The sequence below is a fragment of the Erythranthe guttata genome, chromosome 14, assembly GCF_056151865.1.
Source record: "Erythranthe guttata isolate IM_541 chromosome 14, IM_541, whole genome shotgun sequence".
Classification (NCBI taxonomy): domain Eukaryota; kingdom Viridiplantae; phylum Streptophyta; class Magnoliopsida; order Lamiales; family Phrymaceae; genus Erythranthe; species Erythranthe guttata.
Genome location: NC_142546.1, coordinates 26,353,935 through 26,370,386, shown reverse-complemented (window position 1 = coordinate 26,370,386; position 16,452 = coordinate 26,353,935). Strand labels below are relative to the sequence as shown.

The 16,452-nt window shown below is 34.8% G+C and overlaps 3 protein-coding genes and 1 pseudogene across 4 annotated transcripts; 1 reads left to right on the top strand and 3 right to left on the bottom strand.

The window, feature by feature from the left end:
* Positions 1-263: 263 nt before the first annotated feature.
* Positions 264-5,097, bottom strand: LOC105973071 (immunoglobulin). 2 transcript variants are annotated; one of them, XM_012998075.2, is made up of 13 exons: positions 4,389-5,097; positions 3,749-3,826; positions 3,482-3,639; positions 2,859-2,934; positions 2,637-2,704; positions 2,241-2,496; positions 1,913-2,026; positions 1,713-1,819; positions 1,582-1,635; positions 1,401-1,484; positions 1,121-1,284; positions 762-914; positions 264-648 (listed from the first exon to the last, which is right to left on the bottom strand). In XM_012998075.2, exons 1-12 carry the CDS (start codon positions 4,681-4,683, stop codon positions 764-766), a joined length of 1,605 nt encoding a protein of 534 aa, XP_012853529.2. In that variant the 5' UTR covers positions 4,684-5,097; the 3' UTR covers positions 264-648; positions 762-763. The 2 variants fall into 2 exon arrangements, with proteins under 2 accessions (XP_012853529.2, XP_088669797.1); XM_088813671.1 differs by having other exon boundaries at positions 536-642.
* A 372-nt stretch (positions 5,098-5,469) lies between these two features.
* On the bottom strand, positions 5,470-5,937 carry LOC105972858 (putative proteasome subunit alpha type-4-B pseudogene; annotated as a pseudogene).
* Positions 5,938-8,172: 2,235 nt separating this feature from the next.
* LOC148765548 (uncharacterized) lies at positions 8,173-11,398 on the bottom strand. The gene is made up of 2 exons (XM_088814199.1): positions 11,278-11,398; positions 8,173-11,086 (listed from the first exon to the last, which is right to left on the bottom strand). Exon 2 carries the CDS (start codon positions 11,029-11,031, stop codon positions 8,470-8,472), a length of 2,562 nt encoding a protein of 853 aa, XP_088670325.1. The 5' UTR covers positions 11,032-11,086; positions 11,278-11,398; the 3' UTR covers positions 8,173-8,469.
* A 199-nt stretch (positions 11,399-11,597) lies between these two features.
* Positions 11,598-14,694, top strand: LOC148765547 (uncharacterized). Its single transcript, XM_088814249.1, has one exon. It carries the CDS (start codon positions 11,832-11,834, stop codon positions 14,391-14,393), a length of 2,562 nt encoding a protein of 853 aa, XP_088670375.1. The 5' UTR covers positions 11,598-11,831; the 3' UTR covers positions 14,394-14,694.
* The last annotated feature ends 1,758 nt before the right edge of the window (positions 14,695-16,452 follow it).

Sequence of the window (16,452 nt, the reverse complement as noted above, 5' to 3'; positions counted from 1 at the left end):
AGGTATCACGTGGGTAGAGAAAATAAATGGCCATCTGAGAGTGTCTGTATGATCGTGTGTGCTGGAAACAATTGTAATAATAATCCTATATATTGTTTCAAGGGCAAACCACACTTTTCTCTTCCTCACCTCCAACTTGTCTGATTATAAACAAACAAAACCGAGCAGTGGATATAAAAAAGATAAGAGAGACACTCTGACTCAGCACATTCTGATTTTCCTAGAATGTTGGATAAGAATTTCAGATATCTCACTCATGTACCAGCAACTACAAATATATACCCCTCCAACTAAACCAAAACCATTACTATTTATTACAGAGATACGGCCAAAATTAAAATCATGAGTATACGATAAGTCGAGGAATAACAAAACCATTATTCGGGACTGTCAAAATATTGAAGTCTGGATGGAGCCTATAAAATTACAACAATGTGAAAAAGGGTAATTGGCCAACGATCTACTCTGCAACTAAAAACATCAGCACCGAGGCCGCATAGCTGATAAAGAAGAGTTGCTGCATTTGCATTTCAGCACAAGGTCCTTAAGAAGAACAAATGGCTATACAACATCAATGTTTTGCATCTTCTAATGTTTTGCTTCCGGTAGCAGAGTTTGAGGTGATCATTATGAAAACCTGGGCTGTAACTATATAAATAATAAATAAGTATAACTGCATTTGTGATTGTACCTCACAAATGATGATTTCATTTGCACAGCTTCAATTAAATAAAAATATTTTGTCTGAATATTAGCTTTACCTTCAAGTACGAATCCACATGGGTTCTATAGAGAATAACTTCTCATTTCGGGTTTGAGCTGCTGCTGCTGCCCCTAGAGGAGGTGCGTGTACAGTTATTGGAAGTACCCACTCACATTTGTCCCTTCCCTCTATCAGAAGAGGATGATCAAACCTGATAGTATAGGAATACATGCATTCAGAAAACAAACAACTGACAATAGTACTTGCGAAACAGATAAGGATAATGCATGATGATGTAAAAGAGGATAACACATTGATCTGAATATCGTCAATTCACATGTAAGTAAACTAGTACAAACTTTAAGCTGGGGAAAAATAAGTAGAAAGAAAATAGTGATTCCAATCAGCAATTTTTACCTTGTCCAGTCAACATTCTTTGGAGTTGTAAGAAATTCAAATCTAAGAGCCCATTGCACAGAGACATAAGAGGTAGAAAATGTCATAGGTCCATCCATTGGAATGGAAAAGAGAAAGCTTGTTTGGACTAAATCAGCCACAACCTCATGGTGATCGCTATGAATCTGCACAAGCAAACAAGGGTAAACTATTTTGGTTTCAATTCTTATGATATGTGCCCAAGGATTAAACAAGACACATAAAGATGAGCTAAGCATGCAGCTATTATCTGAAAAGCAACCTTGGTTATAGTCGGGGAATGCCTTCGAGAAGGATGGACAAAACGTCTATTTATACTCTCCTTCGCCTCCAAAGTTATTGACACCTGAAGACACCAAGAACCCAGTCAGCTTCCTAATTATAGAAATATTAACATGGATGTTCACTTCACAACGTAAAGATGTGATTGCATGCACCAGTACCTCAAGGCATCTCCTGGACCCCTTTTCATGGAAGAATGTTAGGGTTCCACCTATCTGTCAATAGGAAAAATGAAATAATGTTAACTGAGGAATGAAAGAATAGATACCTCGCACTAATTATAATGGTTTACCATATCACTGAAGTAGTAAGTAGAGTCAGAGTTCTTGGGTGAAAATCTTAGTAAAACTTGGTCATCCAGTCTGATATTGTATGATCTCCCTCTAATAACCCCTTCTGCTGCAGAAAATGTTGGCACAAAATTAGTCATTAAAAGGAAAACCAATACAGTAAGTAAATGAAGGAATATAAGAATGCCAAGAACATAGTTACATGCTACAGATTGCATAGATTTAGATGCAGATGGACTTCTCGACTCATCATCTGCTGACAGGGATTTCATATGTTTTGGTGGTTGACTTGGAGACCCTACAGTGGGAGGCCTGTCTGGAGATTGTTAAGGAAAATACAACTGTAAGAAACACTATACTGTCATCACTTCAAAGTGTAAATACAACAGAAGCCACCTACTCCAGAGAATATGCTTTTATTCGGCAGCAGTTCAAATTTGATGCATGCAGTCAAACTAGAAAATGCAGTCGTGATCTTTCATAAGCGTCAAAACATTGCAATGTGCATTGAAACTAAAAAAGTAGTTTACCGCCAGTGGGATCATTTAAAACCTCAGTTACAGACAACTGAGGAAGAGCCATGCTTGAGGATATGCTAGGGCGTCCTTGGGCATATAGAGAACCTCTAGTTGAAGACCTTGCTGAAAATGACTGCAAGGATAATGAACTTCCAAAAGTTTTATTTATATCTTCCTTCATGGGGTTGTAGGAAGAAACAGATAAGATATCATCTCGTGAACTTTCATACCCTTCCTCAACTTCATCGAAAGCTTCATTCACTTTAGCCTACAAAAAACAATATAATTCATAATCACAACTTTGGTATTGTGGTCAACTCCATTTCCCAAGATAAATAGGAGAGAACGGAAATAATATGTGAAGTAGCTAATAAAGTACAGAAGTAGCTAAAGGGGACAGAGTTTTACCCACTCAGAATCAGTATCCATTTCTTTCCAGTACACATCCAAGAGGACAGTTGTCAAAGGAACTATTCCTGAGAATATCATATTAGGAGCAACGTAAATAGCAAGATACTAAATAAAGGAAGCCATAAACTAGCATCAACGGGAGTAGAAATTATATCTCAATCAAGCAAAAGAGAGCAGTTTCACCAACAATAAAAAAAGTTCATGCCAGAAAACATTTACCATCACTGCGACCTTCATCACCAAGCAGGCCATTGTTTTTCTGAGTAACCCATATCTGCAGCGGTGTTCGTGCTTCCTGTGGGGTTTAAAGATCATCAAAATTTGGTCGAAGTATTTTTAGACTTGGCAGGTATACAGACAATAAATGACAGATAAGAATCAGAAGAAATCAAAATCTGAAAAACTAATATAAACATTCACGAAAGGATCAAAGGTCCCGTTATCATCCTCATGAGAACATTATAGAACAGAGGACTACATGGAGATTGAGAAATCAATTGTCTTATGAATCTATGATGGTGAGAAAATAAATAGCAACAACCAAGTAAAGATACCAGAGAGAGCAAATGAGGAAAAAGGAACACAATAATTTGGTTATTCTTAATTTCTAAGTTCTTCAACTTGAGCAGTTTTAGTAAGGATAAAAAGGAAACAAATCATCTGATAAATGAAGCATATAAGATAATATCCAAGTAGAATTGTCCACGAATTGGACGACAGAAACTGATATACAGGACTAAGTCCGGCCTGATGCCTGATGATAACTAAGCAATATTTAATGGAATTACATGAGAAATAACCAATGACGTGGTTCCTGAAAATCAAGGGGCAATAAAACTAACCAATGCAGAGAATTCCTGTACTGACTCTCCTAGAGAATGTCCCTTTTCCAAAATCAGAAACTGTCCAGACAGCGTAGCCCTGCAATAGTAAAGATAACGGATGGTTGTGCCTCGGTATGATGGAGGTATAGAGTCTGGTAGAAGGGCCCGCACCACATCTACAAGTAAACAAAATTTTAAATTCAATACAAATTTAAATATGTAAATAGAAATTAGAAGTAAAAACAAGCTGAATTTGTAAATATAAGAAATGGATACTGGGCTTACATGTTTTGGAGGCCCCGCTGGAAATAATTTGATTTGAGACTATAGTTGAAGTGGAGCAATCCATGAATACATACTCACCTGAGGAGAATGAGATCATAAGATTATACTTGAACAACCATTAAGAAGAAAGATATTAATTGTACTCGATGCAGTAATTTTCTCTCTCATTTTCACTATGCCTCTTTTATTCATGCAATTCTACTACAAGCAGTGGTTTCCATTACCCTTTTTTTTTTCCTTATGCACTTTTATACATGTAGCTTCATTCAAAAAAATTAGTTCATCTCATTCAAAATCAGAAAAAGAGATTCAGCAAACAGTTCAAGATGTACTCATAAATTGAATAAGCAAGACCACATTAAGAATCAATATTCATCTTAAGGTACTTGGGCACGAGATTAAAGATACTTACAAGTGACCACATTAAAATTGTATATACTTTTGTTGACATGGTTCGTGAATCAAGCACGAGTAACTGCCTATTTTTCTGTGTTTGATATCAATTTTGTTTTTTTGTTCCATGCATATCGTTTTAGCTAAACAGGAAGCTCTCAACAAACACATACATCTTATTCATCAAAGACCTCATTGAGGAAAAAAAATGAAAAAAAAAAAGAAAAATAGAAAGAAAAAGAAGTACCTCGGCGCTGTTTAGGATCAGGAGTAGGCTTAGGAGTAGTGAACCACTGACTATCCAATTTCTCGATCCCTTTACATTCAAAGCTAAGCCTTTCGATTAAAAGAGAAGAAAGATGTGTTGGATTCTTAATCTCAATAGTAAGGGTGATCAGATCGCCCGGTCTGTACACTTGTCTGTCGGATTCCAGTTTCAGGTGCGGCGGGTCAGGATTAGCGCCGGCGCTGAGGGAGGTGGAGGGTGCAGAGGCGAGGCCAAAAAATGAGAATCTGCCGGAGGATTTACCGGGTTGCGGCATTTCGGGGCAAATTCGAGATATTCAGTCAACAATGCATTGGGGATTGTTTGAATTACAAGAAGAAATTGACAGTGTGTGTGTGTGTGGGTGGGTTGAAGAACAAGATTTAACTGGAAATTGTGAAATTTCCAAGGGAAAATGCGCAACCCAGGCACAGCTTGTAATTGGGTACTAAAATTCCAAAATTACTCAAATAAATCGCTTTTTCTGTCAAAATAATTTGAAGGACTAATCACCTAACCGAAAATATACTCGTGCATTTTTTATAATTTTTTTTAATATCTTTTACTCATTAAATAACCAAGTATAATGAAAAAGAAATGGTGAATAAAACATGAAGTATATTTAAATCAATCTTCATTTAAAGAATTGGTATTGGTATATAACATTATTATTTATTAGATCGAAGTCCATACAGCAATTGAATTCAAGTAAAATAAAGAAAAAAAATTCTTTTTTTATAACAAAAAAATGGGAGCAAGCAAGTAGAAAAGCAAGAATAGCAAGTGATATGTGGTAACCGTTGGTGTTGATCTCCAAATTCCAAGACAATTTTAATTTGAGTGGATGAATAATCCAATGCACTGAAACAAACAGAGTGCACTTTCTTTCTATTTCAGATAAACAATTGATCCTCAAGTCTAAGAATTTGAAAGACGAGGGTACATACATACTTAACGAGTCCTCAGATAAAACATTAGTTACACATCTGCAGACGAGGGAGGGCTAGTTCACTCCGGACTCCACCAACAGCTTGTTAAGGTTATCGGAGGGGCAAATCCGGAACTACACTTTCGTAGAAGACATAAATATCTCAGCCTGCTCACGCTTTTCGGAATTAAGGCTCGTGCTATCCATAGTCTTGCTAAGCACTTTTATAGCAAGCTGTACAACTTCTTCTCTATTGATATCATCTCTATAATCCTGCTTGAGTATATATTATATTATCCCAGCACGCGAGTAGAAACGAGACTCCAAGCCCACCAAACTGTGTGTAGCCTTGTTTGGTGTTGCATAATGATTGGACCAGTTGTTCAATAGGGATTGCCTCTTCTGGGGGCATGAGAGTCTTGATGTGTTGATGAGTATGTTGGCATCGGACATGATTCCAGCCACAGCACACGCCACATGGTCATCGATCTTGTACATCTTCTCAACTGAGGTTGAGGTTGGTGTTTCACCGATTAATACTACTCCATCTGCTATCGTATCTTTGAGACATCTTGGAATGGGCAGAGTATCAAAGAACAGCATTGTTACAAACACGAGTTACAGCCACTCATACAGGCAAAGTCAAAGCAATTCACACGATACTTTCTTACGCTATATCAGTCGGACCACGAGTTAAGCATGCAAGAAGCTGCATATGCAGACCTTGTTCTCGATCTAGAGGCATGCAGTGATACAAAGGGGATATTTACAAATATCTGTTGAGCACCACTTATCTTTAACCACATACATGGCTTGTATCATCTAATAATCAGAGTTTTCTACTACTGTGGAGTTTGACTAAGGTGAACAATGAAGAAGAAACTATCATTGTGCAAATATCAACATCACATGCTCACAAAGTGCTTCAACCCTAGGAAACTTCATTACGGGTATCCCAATAACTGAATTGCATAAACAAATTTACCTATATAACACCAATTGTATATTATTTCTAAAGCTAGGGATAATGCTTTATCGAAGATTGATTCGTTACTAAAGTCCCAACTACAATTCCTGGTTAGCAGGAACCCTATATCAATCAATCCTTGTGCTCACACTCTGGCCTATGTCATTAGAACAAAGGAATTTGTCCTCCAAATAAATAAATAGAAGTTGTAGCAAAATATGAACTTGTCAGAAGTAAACAACATGTTCATCTGCAGCCACTAACTACAGTTACAATGTTTGTAAGGCAGACATTGGTGCCCTAAAAAGAATCAGAGTCCTGCAACCATATCAGATGCGTGCTACACAAAATGCAGTCCGTCCCTCAAGAAATCAATCCAATTCACCAAAGCGACCGGCCTATATTCTTATTCAAGTTAACACATTTTCCTACCTACCTTACCAACAAAACAACAAAACAACAAAAACAAAAACAAATTTCTTTTAGCACAATAAGCCACAGTGAAATCCATCAAGAATCGTAAATATTACAAGGACCAGAATTCGATTTGAATAACACCGACCAAAAAATTCGAAATCTATACGACAAGTAGAGGATTAACCAAAGATGGAGAAATGCTTACTTCCACGTTCCACCAGTCAAAGTGAAATCATCACAACTTTTTATGGGCCGTAAAAATAGATTTTAGGAGGCCCAGTATCCGTAACTGGACATTGAGTATGGCTATTAAACGGGTTACCCGGCCCATATAGATTGGATTACTAAATAGATTTTATATCGCGTAATTATATATGTGGATTTATATAGCCCTAATGACTAGTAGCTAGTATTTCGCTAATTAATAAGTATCATCTTTGTTGCATGGCTTGTGATATAATATTCCGTACAGATCGAATTAGTTGCAGATGCGCATTATTCACTGCATGGGTCTGTCTGATTTTGTTGGTAAGCTAAAAATCTTGTGCATTTAATATTATTAGGTGAAATACATCAAACCCTAATTTTCACGCTGACAGGAAAACGAAACTATGCATGGGGATAGTGGTTATTACGTAACTATCCAACTTACACTAATTGTATTTTCTATTTTGCCGGCCAACGGTTCGGTTTACAAGGTTTAATTACTAGAATAATAATTAATACCAAAATATTGAATTTTTACATCTTATACATATATATATATATATATATACATGGTGCATGATCCCAACAGTAATCATATTTCATTATATTCCAATTATGTGAGCTACTTCTAGCTCGTCCGCATCATCGATCACTACTTAATTAAGGACTACGGCCAATTATTAATACAGTCTATAAATTTGTCCAGAAAAAGAAAAAAAAAAACAAATTCAGTTCATAATTAATTAATTAATTGATTAAAATAGGTTGACTCATAAAGATGAAGAAGGTTAATCAATACTAAAACAGTTGGTGTGGCAATGCATGAATTATGCAGCAAATAATATAGAGGTTCGCATGCACAATAATTAATGATGAGTTAATAAGATATGTCTTCTTCGTTGTAGCACATAACCCCAGACCCGGCCTTGACTATTTGCTGCAAAAGCCATTGCTTTGGGCCCCCAATTCCTAAGGGGCCCCCAAATTTAAAAAAAAAAACTAGTATATATAAAAAAAAAAAATTTGAATATATATAATAGAGTCCTTTTCTAGCATCAGTATTCTAATTCATAAAAATAATATAAAAAATTCCTTTCATACCTACACGTTGCAATTAAAAGGGGCACAATCACACATTCACACTAATTAAAAAACCTTTTTTTCTTTTTGGGGAAAAACAAGAGAAAACCCATTCTCTTTTGCCGAGCCAAAGAAAAAGGTTGAAAGGTACTGTTATCCAGGGCCGGTCCTGAGAATTATGGGGCCCCAAGCAAACTTTGAAAAAATATATCCTTATTGATTCAAAATTATTCAGCTTTATTTAGCTTTTTTTTTTACTTTTAATCGTAATAATTTATAAAACTACCCTCATTCATCTACTTTAATTTACAAATGATAATTAAACTACAAAACAAAAATATTCAGAGAATAAACGATATTAAAATGTAAAGCAAATAATTTAAAAAATGATAAATCTTGATAAAACGAACAAAAATAAATATTTTATGAAAGGATAAAAATGCCTAAACCTAGAACAAAAGATATCACTTAAATATTACCCTTCTCGCATTTTCTGAAGCAAAATCACTAACTAGACTTGAATAATCAATTTTTTTTACCAAATCTTTCTCAATCGACAACATAGCTAGTCCATTTAATCTCTCTTGCGACATAGTTGATCGGAGGTAAGACTTAATCAATTTCAACTTTGAAAATGTTCTCTCAGCAGATGCTACAGTAACTGGAATTGTTAACAATATCCGATAAGAGATCCATGTATTCGGAAAACCACCGTCTATGACCTGCAAATAGTTCAACACCTCAATTGGCCTTTTCACCGTTTCCGGTAAAATACATCGCAAAACTTTTAACTCCATAGATAAATCCATCCCGTCAATATCACAAGTGTCAGATTTCAAATACTCTTCAAGATTGACACAATAAGTATTTAAAGTTGTATCATCAATAGATCTTAGCCTCTTGAGATCAAACAAAAAACCAAACTTCTCATCGTACTTTTGAAGTTGTTCAAATCTGGTACTAAGCGACAAAATAGCTTGATCCACCACATAGATGAAGTATTGAACCCTAAAGCATTCTTCAGCTGATTGCAACACCTCTTCACTTGAACTCTCGTCGAAATATTTTCTTCTGTGAATGATTCGCTTTTCAGAAAATACCGGATCAATTCCCATTGAGTTTGCAATTTCATTAGCTTCTACCTTAGCACCTGAAAATCCAGTTTCTCTATACTTCTCAAAAAAGGAAATGAGTCCCTTAATTTGTTTGATAGCAACATCAATATCCATATCTTCAGCTTGAAGGATTTTGCTAACAACATTTATGGTAAACAACACATTATGCCAGATAATCATGCCAAACAAGAATTCAAAATTCTCAAGTTCATGAGTCACCAAAGAATTCGCTTCACTCTTTGTTTTTGCGTCTTCTCTGCTATTTGCCAAGTCAAGTAATGCATCTCTTATTTTTGGCGCTTGGTACCGAATAGCTTTAAGACTTTCCACACGGCTTTCCCAGCGAGTTTGAGACAATGGCTTAAGCGTAAGTTCTTGCACATGACGTTTCAAAATATCCCACCGCTTTGTAGAAGATGCAAACAGAGTATAAATGCGTTGCACAACTCCAAAAAAAGATTCAGCTTTAGTACAACAACCGGCCATATCACAAAGTGTAAGATTTAGACTATGACAACCACATGGTGTATAAAATGCTCTCGGATTCACTTCAAGTAGTCTTCTTTGAACACCTTTGTGTTTTCCTTTCATGTTAGCCCCATTATCGTACCCTTGACCTCTTATGTCAGCAATATAAAGTTCAAGAGTGCTCAGTGCATCACAAAGCACATTAAAAAGGCCCAAGCCTGTTGTGTCATTCACTTTCAGAAATTGCACAAAAAATTCTTTAACTGCTACAGGCACTGCTGAAATATCTACACATCGAAATACCAGAGTCATTTGTTCTTCATGGCTAACATCAGGAGTACAATCAAGTATTATGGAAAAATATTTTGCACCTTTGACTATTTTGACAATTGCACTTTTAGTTTCACTAGCCAACATCTGAATCAATTCATTCTGAATTTTGTGACTAAGATAATGATAGTGAATTGATTCATCCTTAATACGCCGCAGGTGATCTTGCATGACGGGATCAAACTCTGCAATCATCTGAATGAAGCTTAAAAAGTTGCCATTGTTGTCTTGATCAATTTTCTCATTATCTCCACGAAATGCTAAGTTATTATTAGCAAGAGTTTTTACAAGCGCAATTATTCTTAGTAATACTTGTCGCCAATGTTCTCTTTCTTTACTGATTTGTTCTTGTAAACTCTTATCTATAGTCTCGTGTTTCTTCAATCTCAGCTGCAAATCAATCCACTTACTCATGCAAGTAAGGTGCTCCTTACTGACTTCATGACTTTTAAGCCTCTGACCAATGTTCCTCCAGTCTTTATATCCTTCGGTAGTTAGATGAGAAAGGATTTTATCTTGTTTGAACAACTTACAACAAAAACAAAATACTCTGTCCGCAACAACTGAATATACTAGCCATTTTCTATCTTCTTTCTCACCATTTAACAGATCTCGGACATAAAATAGACAAGAAAAATGTCTACCATTCTCATCATTAGGAAAAGTAACATCGTTATCTGTTATTCTTATTGGCCCCTTTTCTACCATTTTTTTTCTCAAATTGTGATCAATCGTATCCCAATTTCCGGGATCATAAATATTCAAAGGCCCCATCTCACAATCTTCTTGAACATCTTTATCTTCATTATCCCCATTCAATTTTTCATCAGTATTTTGATTCGGTTCTTTGTTCACCAATACCTCATCTTCCTCGTTCAAGTGATCTTGATGTTCTTCATCTATTTCTAAATCATCTTCTGCCGCAGTAGAAATATCAGTGCTCTCCAAATTTTTAACTGACCTTGAACCCGAACTCATTGTACTCCCGCCTCTTGTAATGAATTTATAAAGTGTGCCTGCTAGAGATGATCTTTCTTTTTCTTTTTTTTCATCAGATATTTCTTTCTTTTTTCTTTTCTCGTTTCCCGACATATATTTTCTTTTAGGACCCATTATCAACAATTAAAAATACCAAATTTCTAGATTCACTCAATCTGAAATAGTTATCCTACAAAAGATGATAAAAAAAATTATACTCAAAATTTAAAAATTAAAAACAATGGCATATTCTCTATTTCTCTTTTCCAATATTTTTATGCAATATAGCGATCTATGCACAAAAAATCAAAAATCCATGACATAATTAATAGTATATAACACAAATCCAAATTAAGAACACAAGTTAGCAGATAACAGTACCTTTCAACCTTTTTCTTTGGCTCGGCAAAAGAGAATGGGTTTTCTCTTGTTTTTCCCCAAAAAGAAAAAAAGGTTTTTTAATTAGTGTGAATGTGTGATTGTGCCCCTTTTAATTGCAACGTGTAGGTATGAAAGGAATTTTTTATATTATTTTTATGAATTAGAATACTGATGCTAGAAAAGGACTCTATTATATATATTCAAATTTTTTTTTTTATATATACTAGTTTTTTTTTTTAAATTTGGGGGCCCCTTAGGAATTGGGGGCCCAAAGCAATGGCTTTTGCAGCAAATAGTCAAGGCCGGGTCTGCTGTTATCTGCTAACTTGTGTTCTTAATTTGGATTTGTGTTATATACTATTAATTATGTCATGGATTTTTGATTTTTTGTGCATAGATCGCTATATTGCATAAAAATATTGGAAAAGAGAAATAGAGAATATGCCATTGTTTTTAATTTTTAAATTTTGAGTATAATTTTTTTTATCATCTTTTGTAGGATAACTATTTCAGATTGAGTGAATCTAGAAATTTGGTATTTTTAATTGTTGATAATGGGTCCTAAAAGAAAATATATGTCGGGAAACGAGAAAAGAAAAAAGAAAGAAATATCTGATGAAAAAAAAGAAAAAGAAAGATCATCTCTAGCAGGCACACTTTATAAATTCATTACAAGAGGCGGGAGTACAATGAGTTCGGGTTCAAGGTCAGTTAAAAATTTGGAGAGCACTGATATTTCTACTGCGGCAGAAGATGATTTAGAAATAGATGAAGAACATCAAGATCACTTGAACGAGGAAGATGAGGTATTGGTGAACAAAGAACCGAATCAAAATACTGATGAAAAATTGAATGGGGATAATGAAGATAAAGATGTTCAAGAAGATTGTGAGATGGGGCCTTTGAATATTTATGATCCCGGAAATTGGGATACGATTGATCACAATTTGAGAAAAAAAATGGTAGAAAAGGGGCCAATAAGAATAACAGATAACGATGTTACTTTTCCTAATGATGAGAATGGTAGACATTTTTCTTGTCTATTTTATGTCCGAGATCTGTTAAATGGTGAGAAAGAAGATAGAAAATGGCTAGTATATTCAGTTGTTGCGGACAGAGTATTTTGTTTTTGTTGTAAGTTGTTCAAACAAGATAAAATCCTTTCTCATCTAACTACCGAAGGATATAAAGACTGGAGGAACATTGGTCAGAGGCTTAAAAGTCATGAAGTCAGTAAGGAGCACCTTACTTGCATGAGTAAGTGGATTGATTTGCAGCTGAGATTGAAGAAACACGAGACTATAGATAAGAGTTTACAAGAACAAATCAGTAAAGAAAGAGAACATTGGCGACAAGTATTACTAAGAATAATTGCGCTTGTAAAAACTCTTGCTAATAATAACTTAGCATTTCGTGGAGATAATGAGAAAATTGATCAAGACAACAATGGCAACTTTTTAAGCTTCATTCAGATGATTGCAGAGTTTGATCCCGTCATGCAAGATCACCTGCGGCGTATTAAGGATGAATCAATTCACTATCATTATCTTAGTCACAAAATTCAGAATGAATTGATTCAGATGTTGGCTAGTGAAACTAAAAGTGCAATTGTCAAAATAGTCAAAGGTGCAAAATATTTTTCCATAATACTTGATTGTACTCCTGATGTTAGCCATGAAGAACAAATGACTCTGGTATTTCGATGTGTAGATATTTCAGCAGTGCCTGTAGCAGTTAAAGAATTTTTTGTGCAATTTCTGAAAGTGAATGACACAACAGGCTTGGGCCTTTTTAATGTGCTTTGTGATGCACTGAGCACTCTTGAACTTTATATTGCTGACATAAGAGGTCAAGGGTACGATAATGGGGCTAACATGAAAGGAAAACACAAAGGTGTTCAAAGAAGACTACTTGAAGTGAATCCGAGAGCATTTTATACACCATGTGGTTGTCATAGTCTAAATCTTACACTTTGTGATATGGCCGGTTGTTGTACTAAAGCTGAATCTTTTTTTGGAGTTGTGCAACGCATTTATACTCTGTTTGCATCTTCTACAAAGCGGTGGGATATTTTGAAACGTCATGTGCAAGAACTTACGCTTAAGCCATTGTCTCAAACTCGCTGGGAAAGCCGTGTGGAAAGTCTTAAAGCTATTCGGTACCAAGCGCCAAAAATAAGAGATGCATTACTTGACTTGGCAAATAGCAGAGAAGACGCAAAAACAAAGAGTGAAGCGAATTCTTTGGTGACTCATGAACTTGAGAATTTTGAATTCTTGTTTGGCATGATTATCTGGCATAATGTGTTGTTTACCATAAATGTTGTTAGCAAAATCCTTCAAGCTGAAGATATGGATATTGATGTTGCTATCAAACAAATTAAGGGACTCATTTCCTTTTTTGAGAAGTATAGAGAAACTGGATTTTCAGGTGCTAAGGTAGAAGCTAATGAAATTGCAAACTCAATGGGAATTGATCCGGTATTTTCTGAAAAGCGAATCATTCACAGAAGAAAATATTTCGACGAGAGTTCAAGTGAAGAGGTGTTGCAATCAGCTGAAGAATGCTTTAGGGTTCAATACTTCATCTATGTGGTGGATCAAGCTATTTTGTCGCTTAGTACCAGATTTGAACAACTTCAAAAGTACGATGAGAAGTTTGGTTTTTTGTTTGATCTCAAGAGGCTAAGATCTATTGATGATACAACTTTAAATACTTATTGTGTCAATCTTGAAGAGTATTTGAAATCTGACACTTGTGATATTGACGGGATGGATTTATCTATGGAGTTAAAAGTTTTGCGATGTATTTTACCGGAAACGGTGAAAAGGCCAATTGAGGTGTTGAACTATTTGCAGGTCATAGACGGTGGTTTTCCGAATACATGGATCTCTTATCGGATATTGTTAACAATTCCAGTTACTGTAGCATCTGCTGAGAGAACATTTTCAAAGTTGAAATTGATTAAGTCTTACCTCCGATCAACTATGTCGCAAGAGAGATTAAATGGACTAGCTATGTTGTCGATTGAGAAAGATTTGGTAAAAAAAATTGATTATTCAAGTCTAGTTAGTGATTTTGCTTCAGAAAATGCGAGAAGGGTAATATTTAAGTGATATCTTTTGTTCTAGGTTTAGGCATTTTTATCCTTTCATAAAATATTTATTTTTGTTCGTTTTATCAAGATTTATCATTTTTTAAATTATTTGCTTTACATTTTAATATCGTTTATTCTCTGAATATTTTTGTTTTGTAGTTTAATTATCATTTGTAAATTAAAGTAGATGAATGAGGGTAGTTTTATAAATTATTACGATTAAAAGTAAAAAAAAAAGCTAAATAAAGCTGAATAATTTTGAATCAATAAGGATATATTTTTTCAAAGTTTGCTTGGGGCCCCATAATTCTCAGGACCGGCCCTGCATAACCCAACGGTAAAATTATTGTGTACTCAAGCATTAAATTATATCATCGATCGACTGCGGAAATGATAATATTTCGTAATTATATATTTTATACCTCCATAGTATTGTGGACCTGATCGAATTAGTTTGAATCTTGTCAACTCATCAACATAAACACTAACTTCTACATAATTCTGTCAATTAAAGTACTTAATAGTGTCAATTATCGGACAAGACATAGAAGGATTAATGGTAGATACACATGCATGCCACTTAAAACTTTACATAGATGTCTGAAAAATTATTCAAGAAGCAACAAAGATCAAAATGGCCACTTAAAAAAAATCATGATTATGCATACAAGTCAAAAAGTAGTAAAAAGGAAAAAAGAAAAGAATTTGTAGCTATTGAGAATTCATATTTCTTTTAAAACACCATGATTCTTCATAAAGCTTTGTGTTCCCCTGAATTTGCAGCCTCACAATAACGGTCCTACTAGTAATTATGGACAGAGCCTCAAATTCAACTATGGTGGATTATTATTAATTGTTACCAACCCAAATTTATTGATGTGTACGCCTTGAATTTTGAGAAATTGGCTTGAAAATTGAGAAAATTTTAAAGTTTATTATTTGAGTGTTTCTGTCAAAACATTGAACTTTTAAAGTGACGGTACACAATTCAAATTAAAATGGAGATTATGAAGCTATCATAAGAAAAAAATCAAAAGCTAATTAGAGCTCCAGGTAATTACTATATACTTAATTTAACTTTGAGGGAGACAAATTTATAAGCATTAATTAATTTTGAAGATTACAACAAAGAACTTTACCTAACTCGATTTAAAAAAAGAAAAGAAAAGAAAAGAAAAGAAAAAAGTTGTAAATTAAAACAGTAGGTCGGTCGATAGTATAATTTGAAGAAGTCTGACACATAATTTAATATATTGGTACCACCCACCACATCCACATGGGTTTTTGGTATTTGTTATACAAACTTCCAAATAACGTCACATGATCTCCACAAAAGGATACATGCTATTTTCCCACTCTTAGATCCATCGCAATTGCTTATATATATGTACTACCTACGTACTGAATATAATACTTATAAATTATGAGTAGCTATATTATATAGGGGCATGCAGCTTGGCAATTGTCCAACATCATATCGTCGTCCATGGGGACAATTAACCTTGAAACAGTACTAGCTAGGTACAACAACAAAAGTAGATCGATCATCCAGGAAATTAAAAACAAAGAGAGACATACACATGCATATATAATAATACATATTAAACCATGGTCGGTGATCTTACAATGATCATGATTATGTTGATATTTAAACTGATCAGCTCCAACCTATAATACAGGGCCGGGGTAATTACTAATTATTATAAAGAAGCGTAAGGGTACTAATAATTAATTCATTAGCTAGGGCCGAGGTCGGGTTTAATACGATATAATGAAGTTACTTAGCTGCTTTAATTAATTTGATGATGAAGACGACCGACCTAGGGAGCTAGGGAGAGAAACAATAGATTGTGAAACTGCACAACATGTAGTCGTCTTGCAAGAAGTTGTGGTGTACATGTTTATCATCAATCCAATTCTCTCACCCAAACTCAAACTACTACTCGGCCTCCTTGTCGTCGTATTAATCTTCTTCCACCTATTATTATTATTATGATTAATTATACGGCCCCCGCCATGATCATCATCCTCATCATCATCCTTTGAACATTCAACCATTGCTGCAATGAACGGATCCC